Here is a 14,505-nt window from a genome sequence, read left to right as displayed (position 1 = left end):
GGCGGCGCGGTGCAGTGCAGTGATTGCTGGGCATGCCCCGCCGGGAGGAGGGGCTCGGTGATTGCCGGGCATGCCCCGCCGGGAGGAGGGGCTCGGGCAGCGGCGGCTCTGCCGCGCCCGCGCCACCGCCAGCAGCAGGAGGAGCGCGGCGCGATGGGGCAGCGGCGGTGATGGCGGAGCCGGCGGAGCTGCAGCAGGAGGAGGTGGTGCGGTTCCTGGCGGCCCGGGGCGGGCGGGCGCGCAACGCGGAGCTGCTGGAGCATTTCCGGGACTGGCTGAACCCCGCGGAGCCCTCTCGCCGCGCCGCCGCCCGGCAGCGCTTCAAGGAGCTGGTCAACGCCGTGGCCACCGTGCGCCAAGAGCCCGGCACGGGAGTCAAGTACGTGCACCTCCGCCGCCGGTACTGCGCCCCGGAGCCTCCCGCGGCTGCCCCCGGGACCGCCGGGGACCAGGAGCCGCCGCCGGCGGTGAGAAGCAGCGCGGAGCAGCCGAGCCCGCCGCCCTGCCCGCGGGCGGGCGCTGAGGAGGCGCCGCCGCCGGCAGCGGGCGAGGATGCCGGCAGTCGCCCGCATCCCACGGGGCGGCGGGGCGAGCCGCCCCGGCCGAGCTCGGCGGGGGCCGGGGGCCAGCGGAGGGGCTCCCGGCGGGGCCTACCGCCCGGGCGCGCCGGCGGGGGCGAGGAGAGCGCGGTAGCGGAGGGCCCGGGGCGGACCCCGCCCGCGGAGGAGGCGGCAGAGGGTGCCCCCGGGCCGGAGGGTGCCCCCGGGGCGGCGGCGCAAAGCGGCAGCCGCCGGAGCTTGCGGGAGGCGGCGCGGGGCGGCTCCCCACAGCTGAAGCGCGGCGCCCTCCCCGGCGGGGGCCGCGGCCGCGACTCGGACAGCGCCTCGCTGGCCTCGTCCTCCGCCGAGGAGGAAGGGAGCACCACCGGCGCTGTGGCCCTGGACCCCCTGGAGCACGCTTGGATGCTGTCGGCCTCGGACGGGCGGTGGGAGAGCCTGGAGGGGCTGCTGAACTGCGACCCGGCGCTGCTCTGCAAGCGGGACTTCATCACCGGCTTCACGGTGCTGCACTGGGCCGCCAAGCACGGGCGGCAGGAGCTGCTGGCCACGCTGGTCAGCTTCGCGCAGCGGCACCGCCTGCCCGTGGACATCAACGCGCGCACCAGCGGCGGGCACACGGCGCTGCACATCGCCGCCATGCACGGGCACGCCGAGGTGGTGAAGCTGCTGGTGGGAGCCTACGACGCCGACGTGGACATCCGGGACTACAGCGGGCGAAAGGCCGCGCAGTACCTGCACCAGGGCACCTCCGGGGACATGCGGAGCCTCGTGGGAGCCCTGGAGGAGGAGGAGGAGGAGGAAGGGAATGCCGGCAACGGGAGCGGGCGCTGGAGGCTCTCCAAGGTGTTGCCGTCCAATCTCATGAGCTACAGGCTGTCCCACCACCATCACGGCACTGGGGAGGAAGCTGAGGGCACGGATGGGGCAGCCGTGCCAGGCAAAGGCAAGGAGATGACCAGGAAAGCCTCCGGCAGTGGACGAATGAAGCCTCGGCTTAATAAGATCCGCTTCAGGACTCAGATCATCCACAACACGCCCTCCTTTCGTGGTGACGCTGAGGAGGAAGAGCATGAGGAGAAATCCCTCAAAACATCGTTCAAGCTCAGGCCCAAGTCCAATGTCTTTGGATAAGGCCAGGGAGCAGGAGATGTGGGAGGTGGGTGCGTGGACCAAAGTGCCCTAAGGTGTAGCACAGAAGGTGAGGCGGGTACGAGTGGGTGCTCATCTACACTCATGGACTCTGGTGAAATGAGTCCTGAGTATCTTCCCTTAAGTGTCGGTTCGGTGGGGCCATTGAGCCCAGTGGGTCAGCAGGGCTCTGGGAGCTTACAGCTCCCGAGAGCAGCTGCTTCGGCCGGGCCCTCAGTGCTGAAATGAGAGCCAGCCAGGTGGGTTGAGAAACGCTGGGGTGTTTAAAAGCTGTGCTCCTTTCTCTGTAAAAGCAGGTGCTTCAGTATCCTAAACCTGTGTTAGTGGATCTGCTAGGATTAGGGAGTTGAGTGAGGGAAAGAAACGGGCAAATGCTTTAACTCTTGTATTGTCAACTAATAGTATAAACTACTAGCAACCAACTTGCTATGTGAGAACACCTGGGTAATACGCAAGTATACCTTAAGTTTCTCTTTGACAGCAATACCACCTGCCACAGTGTGGAGTTGGGTATCCAAAATGAGATGGTAGGGAATGGTTTCCTGTTAGAATCCAAGTTTCAATCCATCAAAGACTTGAGCCTACATTGACTTTATGCATTGAAAGTTGCCTGATTTGACATCGCAAATCTATTTTTTTTTTAAAAAAAGAATCCATTGCACTGCAAACAATGAATAAAGTTAACCACGTGCGCAAGTCTCTGCTGTCTGAGGTACTACTGAGTTTGCTTATTGCTGTTGGAATACTAATACCAGAAAATAGAAGCAAAGAGTTTTTTATATATTAGATATCTTATGTTTTGTCTTAGGCAAAGCAGTTTTATTTTAATCACTGTGAATTCTCAAGTGCCAGACGTAGCACAGTTCCAGTTATTAAGTCTGGTCAATTCCTGTTAATGTTCTTTTTGTAACTCACTGCATTTAAAATCAGAAAATTGTGTTGTATGTGTTACCTGTGAAAGTTGTTCTCTTTTAGAATAAAAGAGCAAGACACCATTGCATGAAATCTTCATGAAAGTCTAATACGGTCCTGTAATGTAATAGCTACAGGTCTGCATTTGCTAATAATTTGTGTGCCAATCCCTTCAACTGACTGTGTGCAGAAATGGAGAAAAAATAAAAAAGGAGGGGAGGGGGAAATGAAGGTGTGTGAACTCAAGCACAGGGTGGAAAACTAGAACTATGAAACTTTATCCCTATTTCTCATTCTGAGTGAAGCAGTATAATTACATATTCTTGTTATGGCAATGGTATTTGAGTTCTTTTAAAACCTGTATTTCTAGAGAAATAATAGCCAAGGCATTGAACTGTTGTTTAACAACCTAGTAAGTCTTAATCTGATTGATGAGCCTATCCATCTGCTAAAGCTTTCGGAAACCTTGAATCTTGTTTCTCTGCTTTAAAGGTAGCAATTCCAGTGAAATCTAGGAGGTAGATTTGTGTCCATATTCAGCTTTCCTTAAAAACTGAGGTATTGAGCTGACCCTGGATCCTTAACGATGCTCAAGGAAGCAGTTCATCTGTGTTTAGTTGCTAAGGTTTGGCCAGTTTCAATGCAGTATTTGTCAAAGCATGTTTGAGTTGGCTTCCCTAGAATGCACGTGCGTGTCTGGCCAGGAGCGAACCAAAAGCAGATAGGCTTTGACATGTTAAAATCTAAATTTAAGACACTGATTAAATGCATGCCACGAGCTGTAGAACACCTCACAGGGAAACTGCTGCTGAGAACCATGTGCTTTCAGGGTAACGGCTGGCTGTGGCTCTTGCTGGTGACTTGCATTTCTTGCAGTGACAGGGGAAGGAAGTGCTACCAATGCATTGGCTTTAGACTTCCCATGCAGATACATGACCAGTTTCTGCACTTTGTGTCAGAACTAATAGGTGACAGTGTTTGCATAGGCATGCAAGCAACACTTTATTTCTGGGAAAAGTTACATTTAAAAACAATTTAATCTCTGCATAGGTGCTGGTCGTTACTTTTGTGCAAAAATGACTAGATATTATACAGAGGTTCAGCTTTAGTTTACGGCTTGTAAACTATGTTGATACAGATTTCATGTGCCTTCAGTTTGGGTTGGTTGCCACAAATGTAATGGATCAAATCAGTCTGGCACAGCACTTTGTCTTTAGGTCTGTGGGACAGGACCAGAAATTTTCCCTCTGTCCTTCCCATTTAAGCTGTACACCTGTATGACTGTGGGGTGTCTGAAATGGAGGGAGGTAAGAACTGTAGAGAGTATACCATAGAGCTAATTCTGTTGTAACAGAGAAGATAATTAAATGCCTAAGTCATAATCTTCCTTCTCTCTGAAAGATAAATAGCTTTTTAGACTTCTGTAGGAAGGAAGTTTTCAGACTGAATGCTTGCAGCGTGAGTCCTCTTCAGCATAGCCACGTCTGAACTGAGCACACATTCCATGCAACTACCAATGTCCAAACCTTATTAAAGTAGCTTTCTGCTTTGAGAGTTTACAGTTGTTTCGTACAAGCTGTTGGGTGAAGTGTTTATCTCTTCACATGCAAGTAGCAAAGAATTGCACAAAAATACTGAGTCTTAGGTAGCTGTTGGGTTCTGGGGAAATAATTTGAAGGTTTCGAATATAGCACGCCTTGGATTTTAAGATACTAATTGAACATAATCTTGCATAATACAGCAGAACTTGGTAATTATTAAGGGAACTTGAAAAATAGTAAAAAGATGCCTCATTTATAACTCATTATTTGAAGTATCAAAGTGAAATTGTTGGTCCACTGATACTGTTTACCTGTCAATTATTGAAATTTCACTCTAACGGTCCAGAGGTCTTTTCAAGGGAGGGTGCAACAGAGCAAACATCTATCTCTTGGTGTTTGAGATATATTGAGGATTAGCTACAGAACCACTTGTGTCTGTCTGCGCTATGGGACTAAAGCACTTTGATTTCACATTATGACTTGTCACATTCCACATAGTTACATTTTATAACATGAGCTAAAATTTAATGGGGGTCCTTTGAGATAGGAAAGACTCAGTGACCTGCTTCAGGATATTTACAGTCTAAAGGTATGCTTGAGTCAAACATTTTGGATACATTGCCTAGAAAGATGTGAATTTGAAATAAAGTTGTATGGTACAGAAAACTGGAGCACTTACTGTATCTTTTAAATGGTACATCTGAAGTTACTGAATGTGTTTGTTCACTTTTTCTGATGTGTGTAAGGTGGCAAGACTGTAATGTAAACATTTGGTATCTTTTGTTGTACCTTATGTTTGAAAAAATTTAGAGGCCTGGAAGTTTGTTTTTATTAATACACTTTTTATGAGTTTCTCTCTGAACAATTATGAGTTAAGAATCTGTAAGCTTTAGTTTTACAAAATAAAAGAGCCCATGAATTGTTTGTGCTTGATTTGGCTCCTGTATGCTACATACTTAGGTGCTATGTGCATATTGGCTGTTAAAACTATGTACTGTTTTGTGTTGGGGTTTTTTTCATCATCAAGATGTCTGATACCATCTAGTTCTGAAAGAGTAAAACGTGGAAAAAATACGGTTGAGTCTTTTGCAAGACGGTAACATTTTTCTTGGGGAGTTACTCTCTAATAACACGTCAAAGTAAATGAAGACACAACAATTTTTGTTGTAGACAAGTATGTCTAAATAAGGGCCTTGCAGAGTGGCATTGCTTAACTGGAAATAGTATCCTGACCTTACTTCTGTGCAGCTTAACATCTCTTACTCTGGAAAGACTAATACTAGTTTTGATCACTGTGTAAAGGTCAATACCTCATTAAAAAAGGTTTAGGATTAAGGTATTTTGGAATGTGTCTTAAGTACAGCTGGTGGCTTCTCTAAAGGGGACTTTCATTTCATTACTGAGCTAGAGACTGGGATCTTGGTATATATATAAATTCTTAGAAGCCGCTGCCTTACCAGAAGATATTTTAAAACTAGTAAAACCTCACGTGATGAGTAACTTCTCTGACAGACATCCAAATTTGTACATAGACTGAAAGAAGTCTTGGCTGTTACCATGCTGGTGAATCAGAATGAATGCAGCTCCAAACCAAGTAACCCCAAATTGGTAGTATGGTGACGTCAGAGACAGTAGGAAGTAGGAGGAGGTGTTGGAAAATTAGGAGAGAGTGGAGGCATGCAGGAAGCAGCTGAGGTTGTGGAGGACATGGAAGACTTGGTAGGAGAGCTGTCTCCATGAGCCTTGCAATGGCTTGACTAGTTTAGAAAATTGTATCTAAACAAATATCCCTTCTCCTACTGAGTAAAAGTTGTGAGAGGTGTCTTGCTGAGAGCTCTAGTGTAAATTAATGTCTGATGCTAACATTTCTTAATGTGACTAGTACTGTTTGCAAAAGCACAAACAACTGATGTCGAGTGTAGCTAGAGTTGTTGCAAAAGAGTCCTGGTACATCAGAATGGATCCACTTAACTCCAGGCTTCTCCCTGGAAGAGAAGCCCTTCAGCATTGCACTGCTGACTTATTTTTCCTTTGGCTAGAAAGGAGGACTAAGGGGATTACAGTCCTGAGTTAATATGCCTTGACTTACATGGAATGCATATGAACCTGAAGGCAATAAATTAAATTTCAGAGACTTTATCCAGAAAAAAAGTAGTTTGGTCATGCATTCTGTTTCCATGTTGGCATTAAGGAAGAAAACAAAAAATGGTACATACTGTCATTTTTTCATGCTCTCAACTGAGGTTAAAATTTGGGTTTGGGAGAGGGACTACATTTTCAGTTTGTGTTAAACAGTCTTACAGAAGAAAATGAAACATATGACTTTGAATTTCTAGTTTTGATATAATGAAGCATATTTTGCAGCTGTTCCAGAATTTATCTTCTGTGATTTTTCAGTTTACCCAAATTTAGTATTGGTGTGTCCTAATACACACAAATTACTGGAAAAATTGAGACAACCTAACAGGTTTTGTGTTTGTTTTTAATAAAACTGTGTTACAGGTGAGGTATTTTATCTTCTGTGGTAAAACCTGAAGAAGCCATATTCTGAGACTTCCATCAGGAGTTATGCTGCTAGTGGTACATGGAAGAGTTGCCTTAGAGCAGGTAATAACTCAAGTCAAGGTGCAGAATTTCAGCTAGATAAGTCATGCCAAATGAACCACTGTAGTGCATTTAGGTGCACCTACACTTCTGCATAGACAGCCCTAAACTGGCCCTCCCCTGGGTTACTGGGGACCAAATGAAGGAGCTGACAAGTCATATTAATCTGTTTTAATGTGCCGTTATTTCACCAAGAGGCATTTGGCAAACCCATGGTACTGGTGGGAGGTGACAGAAGTAAATGATCCATGTCCATGGGTGGCTCTGCATCAATGCAGGTAAATGATTAAAGCTTACTGCTGCCAGCCTAAAGCAGATAGGCTGTAGAATGTATCCTTGCATCAATCCTTGTCCATGAAGAGAGACTTTGTAAGGCCAATCTTAAATACTGCTATTCACCAGAATTAATTTAGTAGCTTGGGCTGTATCTAGAACTAGGCCTAATTTCAATTGAACCACGGGGCATTTCCTCAGTATTTCTGCCTGAATTCAGAGGCCTTCTGCTGACTGGCTATTGAGCTCTACTGGTTGTTTCACTTTGCAGTTCCTTAAGTGCCTGAGAAGCTGGTAGTAGAGTGGGCATAAATAATGGAAGCTGGGTGGGATGATGGAAGTGTGGGGTTTTTTTCCTTTTCAAAAGCAAATAAAGGATGCCCACAATATATGTTGGGGCACAGAAGTCCCTTGGGACATTTCATACTAAAGAGGTGCTGTCCCTTTTAATACTTTAAATACAGAAAGACAAAATGAATTGTGCAGGTTCTAAAGATATCTCTCTTCATGGAACACACACTTGCATAACATAAAGAATCAAAGTACCAGGAAACATGTTTGAAACACTTGGATGTATAAGGACATCTATATTTGCTATTCCTTTTCCTTGTTACCTGTGGCATACCATGTTACAGAAAGGACTCTGTGACAGTTTGGGAGACTATAATTAAAGAAATACATCTAAGTCCTGCTGCCTTCAGCTGCCTCCCACAGCAGGACCATCAGCTACCAATCTCACACTTGTCTCCTGCCTCTTGAAACGTCTCCTTCTATTGCAGCTGGGCAGCTGGAACAGACCGCAGGTGCTGTAGCAGGCTCTAGCACTGCTAAATCCGAAGACTTCTGAAGCTGCTGACCGTTCTTCCCCATGTGGGGATGGGAGCAGGGGTGCTACAGCATTTCCTGTGCCTGTGACATTTATACATTTATTCATTTTTCCATGTGAATAAATGACACAAACTGAACCATGGATGAAACTAGAGTGCTGAGAAGACTTCTGGAGTTAAATGGTGCCAAGAACTTCATATAGCAGATAAGCTAATTAGAGTCTGTTATTAATCTTTAGCTACTGACAGAAATCAGTTGGATCAACACTGAACAGCTGCTACAGGAAACTACTGCTGAGAGGTTGCTGTAAAATTATCGTATCTGTTCTTAAGATATATCATTGTTCTTAAGATATATCATTGCTTTTTCATTGCATAGTAATTGCAAAATGAGTTAGTTGCACCATGGGTAATAGCTTGCAGTACTTTATGCCCAGAATTTTGTCTTTTGAGGGCTGTATAGGAGTCCCTGGCAGCTGTCAGCGTGATAGGAAGTACTAGGCTTTTGGTTTTTAACTTGAAATTTTCTCAACCTCTAAAGTCTGCCTCAAGTTCCTGCAGTAATCTCAACTTCCTTGTAGTCAAATTGTTTCTGGGATAGCTAAAGTGCTGGGCAGCTCTTGAACTTGTGTATGCAAGAGAAATGCACTAGTGGTCTTTATCCAGTGTTTACATTTGTGGGGCTTAAAGAAGATGAGAACCCAAACTTTTTCCCTGATCTGGAGTAAATTTATCTGAACAATGTTTGTGAACAGGCAAGTACAGATAAACGGAGGCTCCTGCTGCATGCGCTGAGGGACTGTGCTTTGTTTCTCTCTGCTATACCAGTTGCACAGTATAGCAGTTGTTATTTTTTACATTATTGCAAAGTTTAAGATTTAACCTCTCAGAACAGATAACAAAATCAAATAATTCTAAATTAAAGTGGGATTCCTTCTAGACTAAAACTCTGGTTGAAAACAAAACAACCTTTTTTCCACTGAGTAGCAAAGACCTGCTAGGAGAAAGACTGCTGAGGGTACTTGGTGAAGTGCAGAGCTCTCAGAGCACGGTGCTGTGCATCTTCATTATCTCTTCTGCACCTACCCCCATCTTTCCTAGCTACTTCCCATCCCCACCTCCTCTTTTTTCCCCTCTATTTTTTTAGTAGCTAGAATTGCATAAATATTAGTAGATCTATAAAGCTCGGAAAATGGAGATGCTTCAAATAAGGAAATGCCTTTATTAAGAAATAAATGGACAAACTGAACATAAGTTTTCCTTTTCTACTTTTAACCTCAGAATTGAGAAGAACAAAAATTGTGGTGATTATCAATAAAGATCTCCACATACAGCATTTTAGTTGTAACAGAGACAAGAAAAAGTTGGAGAGCAAATGTAGGAAAACCCCACAATTTCTCTTTCATGATTTTAGTGTTATACAAGTACCTTAAAGGCAATACTGTGTATAAGAAACCCTAAGCATAGTTCATAGGATTTCCACTGATTATTCAATTAGCCATGTCAAAACTACTATCTTTTACAATGGGTCCTACATGAGAATTCTGCCTAACCTGAATGCTCACTTCATCCTCTTTTGCCGATGAGTCCATTTTGATCCCCATGTAGGTGCATCCAAATTCTGGAAGACTTTGCCTCACATCCTATTAAAAGTAGGATACTGTAACTTTACAGATGACTAATCAAAGTTCATTTCCCTACACACCCTTCAAACTGAATGCCTGAGATAAAAAGGGAAAAAAAGAAAGTAAACCATCTCAAACATGCCAGCACACATAGTGACTAACAAGTACTGGGCAATAGCTCCTTTCTTTGTGATCACTGTAGGATTTCAGTGTTTGACATTCCACAAAAATGCTCCTCAGGGGTCCTTTTCTGGTGCCCGGTCAAAGCCGCTGATTACATTGCACAGTCAGTATCCCATAATATCAGATGTTGTCCAAATACAAGAAAGGCTGTAGCTCCTCACCCACTGTCCCTAGAATTTTTGCAGCCTGTTCAAATGGTGGCAGGAATCATGCCTGCAAAATGGATCAAATGTATGTACACACATGTAAAAAAGAAAAGGAATTACAACTTCTGACTAGATGTTTTCCTACTTCTTCCTCACACCTCACTATGACTTTCCTGAAGCCAGTCAGCTACTTTCATTGACTCAAGAGATATTGTTAGCGCAAATTTTGAAACCTATATCCTTAAATCTTAGTTTAAACAACACAACCGAATTTGGCCTTAACTGATAAAATATTCCTAGGAAGAACTTAAGCCCAACCTAATCGATCTATGTATGTGAAAATCAGTGTGTGACTGCAAGACTGGCTGCAAGGCTTTAGCTGACCATCTATATCCTGGGCTTGATAGCTAACTACTATTGGATGAGTGCTGCACAAAACCTGCTAGCTGTGTTCCTACACCAATATCTATGAAACAATTGCAGGAAAAAAACCTTTGTTAAAACGTTGGCATTTGAAATTTTGTTTACTTTTACAGTGTTATTTTAGCTATATACCAGTTAAGAATTCAAGTAACCCTGTTGCTTGCTATAATCTGGCTTTTGATTTAGGGAGTGTAGGACAAAGATGACAATTGTTATTATAGGATACTCAGGTCCCCATGTTTTGTCATAACAGCAATATTGCCCTACACCTACAGAGCATCCGTAGAGTCTCTACAGACACCACTAAATTGCTTTCCTGAATTGTCTGCTAAAGACCCACATAGGAATGGGAAAGACTGCTGTAAAATATATATCAAAAATTACAAGCCTGAAAAAATAAAAGACACACAAATGCTATATAAGTTTTCCAAGTTAACACAGGAAGGCTGTGAATAAGGAGAAAGTACTGTAGGCAAAAAAAAAATTGTTCAACCAAATTCTCATTAACTGTTCAATCTTAAATATGGAATTTATGTGGGATTCAAACATGTGCTAATTTTAGAGTTTTTGACTAACATCTTTAAATAGTCACAGTTTCTTCACTCCCACGAATGAAAACTTTGCATTTGCTGGTTGTCTCCTTTTTTTTCCTGCACCCCGTGGCTTGCAGTGACAATGTGGCAATTCATGAATGAGTGGGGGATGTGAAAATGTCACTGTTAATCTTTGCTGGTATTGCTGTAAAAGGTCTATGTATGTTTGCTGGCTAAATCCTGCATTTAACAGAAGGCATTTATTAGTCTGTTGTTAGAATAATTGTTTCTTTAATGGCATAATGTTGTATCTAATTGTGCACAGAGGCAGAAAAGACAGCTGATGGAATTGTAGTGCAAATTACAAATTTCAGTCTCACAGGGAGATAATAATAAAATCTTAGGGTATTTTTTCTGAGAATTGCTCTGGATTACACTAATTTATGTACATTGCTTCTACTTCATTCCAGAGCTATGATTAACTAGAACTTCCTTATGTTTAACCTTAGCTACACTTTGTTCATGTCAAGTGCAGGAATAAATTTGGTGTAGGCGTGTGTCTGCCAGCTTGTATCTTATCAGCAGCAATATCAGCGTCTTGATTAAGCACGATCTACAGGACTAACATGGTCATCAAGACAATTGCTATATCACTTTTTTTAATCTTTCTACAATAAAAGGAGGGAATGAAACAAGGACTTTCTGAGGGTAACTACTTTTAAGCCAACATAAATTGTTATGATAATTACTCAATAGAAAGCCAGAGGTCTCCATGATTTGCACACCACAAACCACGTCACAGCAAATTATGGCATTGCAGACCAGTTGTTAGTCCACAGACTATGGCATAACTTCAAGAAATTACTCCACCCAACTTTTCTTCCTTCCTTCCTTCCTTCCTTCCTTCCTTCCTTCCTTCCTTCCTTCCTTCCTTCCTTCCTTCCTTCCTTCCTTCCTTCCTTCCTTCCTTCCTTCCTTCCTTCCTTCCTTCCTTCCTTCCTTCCTTCCTTCCTTCCTTCCTTCCTTCCTTCCTTCCTTCCTTCCTTCCTTCCTTCCTTCCTTCCTTCCTTCCTTCCTTCCTTCCTTCCTTCCTTCCTTCCTTCCTTCCTTCCTTCCTTCCTTCCTTCCTTCCTTCCTTCCTTCCTTCCTTCCTTCCTTCCTTCCTTCCTTCCTTCCTTCCTTCCTTCCTTCCTTCCTTCCTTCCTTCCTTCCTTCCTTCCTTCCTTCCTTCCTTCCTTCCTTCCTTCCTTCCTTCCTTCCTTCCTTCCTTCCTTCCTTCCTTCCTTTTTCTGATAATTAACTTCAAAAGAGCCAAATTAATGCACAAGCCCTGTACCTGTGTCTGAATAACCAGCTTCTTCTCTGCCACAGAATACTCCATGCCTCAAAACTTAAGAACTGCTACTCCATGGTAGAAAGTAGAAGTAAGTTTGATGTTTTGGAATCCTGGCCATCAGCAAAGCTCTGAAGTAGCAAACCTGCACTAGGAGGTGGCTTTATGCACAATTCTTGACTCTATACTGTCCTTTGATGTCATACCTATGCAGGCCCACCTGAGCTTCCACAAGAAAAAGATTGTTTCCGCCTGTTCCATCCCCATCCTACTCCCAGCCACTTATGGGGGACTGACCAATGGTGAGGCCATTTAGCCTGCTAACCCAACTGAAAGCTAAGCTGCCACTACCTTCGAAATGAATCCTGGTCTGGCTGAGGACTTTGGTGCTTGGGGAAATTCATTCCACCTCAGGGTCAAGACCAGATGAACAAGGATTTTATGAAAGAACCTTTTCATTTGGACAGTGAGAAATATTTAGAAACCAAAAGCCACAAAGGAACTTGGTGTTTACTTGTTTTCTCAAAGGGGACATGGTTCTTACTCATTTTCTCAGAAAGTATTGGGAAGATCACAGGTGAGGATATGGAGTCAGTTCTTTGAGGGAGGTGATGCATCTTATATGACTAACTAAACAAATTTTCTATATAATTCTGCAATAATTCTCATTGGATCTCTTTTCACATCTGTTACTTTTTCCTCTTCTCCTAGGCATTCTACAGATTTGTTCCCTCACCTCATAGTAGGGTGTAACCTTTTGGGCACTCCATACAAATAGGTAATGTTGCTCACACTGGGGAGTTTCCAGGGGCAGAGGATCACAAGACTGGTCATCTGCAGCATTCTTTGCAAACTATTTGGCAGTCATTAATGGGAAAGAAGAAAGAAAAAGGAACATTGATTGAAAAGCAGAACAGATGACTTAAGAAGAGACACCTCTGTAGTTTTCACTCTGAGTTTTATATTGAAATCCAGTTCTCCCATGCTTGCATTGTCAAACAATGGGAACAGAAGCTCAGGACCCTTCAAGCTAACCTCTGCTCATGTAAGATTTAAAAGAAGCAATGATCAGAAAGCAAGCAGTGAAAATTTGCATTGAACTAACCAATCCTCCTTAACAAATTTTTGTGGTTTTGACAAAAAAAAAAAAGAAAAATGAAACCAGAAGTAGTCAGAAGTTTAAGAGAACAATAAAAGGACTAAGTAGAAGTATTTAAAAAGCTCCCTTTTAAATTATTGGGATAAACTCTAGCTGAACTGGCTCCTGCTTTACTAGAAAATTAATAAAAATAACCTTCTCAGTGCTCCTTATCCTGCCAAGGTTTCTACATTGCTGTAGTCCCTACATGCTGGCTTGGATTTAAGAACTTAGTTTTGGGTTGGTTTTTTTTTAATCACTATGGAAAGCATTTAATTCTTCAGCACTTTTGTATATGTAAGTTTTTCTGTATTAGTTTTTTACCATTCTTTTCTATGAATTTGGTATTTTAAAGGGTCAGAGATGGAGCAAGTACTGCTCAAGAAGACCCTGTCGTCTGCAATTAAATAATTTATATCAAAAATTTCCAAGCTGGATGTGAGTATTTCCTCATACTATTGAAGGAAGGATATGTGGCTAAATCTCCTTTGCTGTTCTAAAAGTCTTAATCTTTTCTACAGAATCTCGACCTCCCATATACATTTGTAGTTTTAAAAGCTTTGCTTACACTCCAGAAAATCCCTTCCTATGCACACTCCTCAGCATTTCAGTTCTACCGCAGTTTAGCAGCAGTGAGTGTCAAGCTGGGACAGCAGCACAAGAGGCAGGGACTGCAACTGGTGTTGCAATGTTCTTGGGAACAGGCTTTGTGCTGATACTAACTCAAGACCAGCAACACATACACAGATAAAATGCACTATGCCAGCAGTAACTCACACTCATGTGGTTGCATCTGAATGGCAATTTCAGCTGTCTTCACCTTATTTATCTTTTTGAGCTTTCTTGGAATGGACAAACCCTGGAATTTGAGGCTGGTTTGTTGACATAATGAGAGACATTTGTGCCCTAAATTCACAGGAACTGAGAGGGGAGAAAAAAGGCAAACTTTGAGCAATCCTCAGTCCAAAGACATGGCTTTCTCTAGCCTTGTTTAGAGTACACCTACCAACTGCTACTCTATGTCCCCAAACAAACTGTTTTTACTTCTAACCTCGGAAGCTTTACACAGAGAAACAGACAATGCAGCATTATGAATCCTTCAGAAAAGTGATGGACTTTTTAACCTCTAGAACAGACTCATTTGAGTTACACAACCACAGAGCACAGATAATGTACCTTAGCTCTCAGGCAGTGCAGTATGAATGACAGCTCTGCCAACCTACATGCTCCTTACCCCTGAATGAGGAGGTACCAGTCC

At 43.5% G+C, this 14,505-nt stretch overlaps 1 protein-coding gene across 1 annotated transcript; it reads left to right on the top strand.

Moving 5' to 3' along the window:
- Positions 1 to 59: 59 nt before the first annotated feature.
- SOWAHC (sosondowah ankyrin repeat domain family member C) lies at positions 60 to 5,086 on the top strand. The gene has a single exon (XM_071574556.1). It carries the CDS (start codon positions 171 to 173, stop codon positions 1,689 to 1,691), a length of 1,521 nt encoding a protein of 506 aa, XP_071430657.1. The 5' UTR covers positions 60 to 170; the 3' UTR covers positions 1,692 to 5,086.
- The last annotated feature ends 9,419 nt before the right edge of the window (positions 5,087 to 14,505 follow it).

The sequence above is a fragment of the Pithys albifrons genome, chromosome 1 (genome assembly GCF_047495875.1).
Source record: "Pithys albifrons albifrons isolate INPA30051 chromosome 1, PitAlb_v1, whole genome shotgun sequence".
NCBI lineage: Eukaryota > Metazoa > Chordata > Aves > Passeriformes > Thamnophilidae > Pithys > Pithys albifrons.
Note: the sequence above shows the minus strand (reverse complement) of the source record. Positions and strands in the feature narration are given on the sequence as shown.

What these genes read in the sequence shown, in the direction of transcription:
- SOWAHC (XM_071574556.1), top strand. Translation starts at nt 171, where the DNA reads ATGGCGGAGCCGGCGGAGCTGCAGCAGGAGGAGGTGGTGCGGTTCCTG.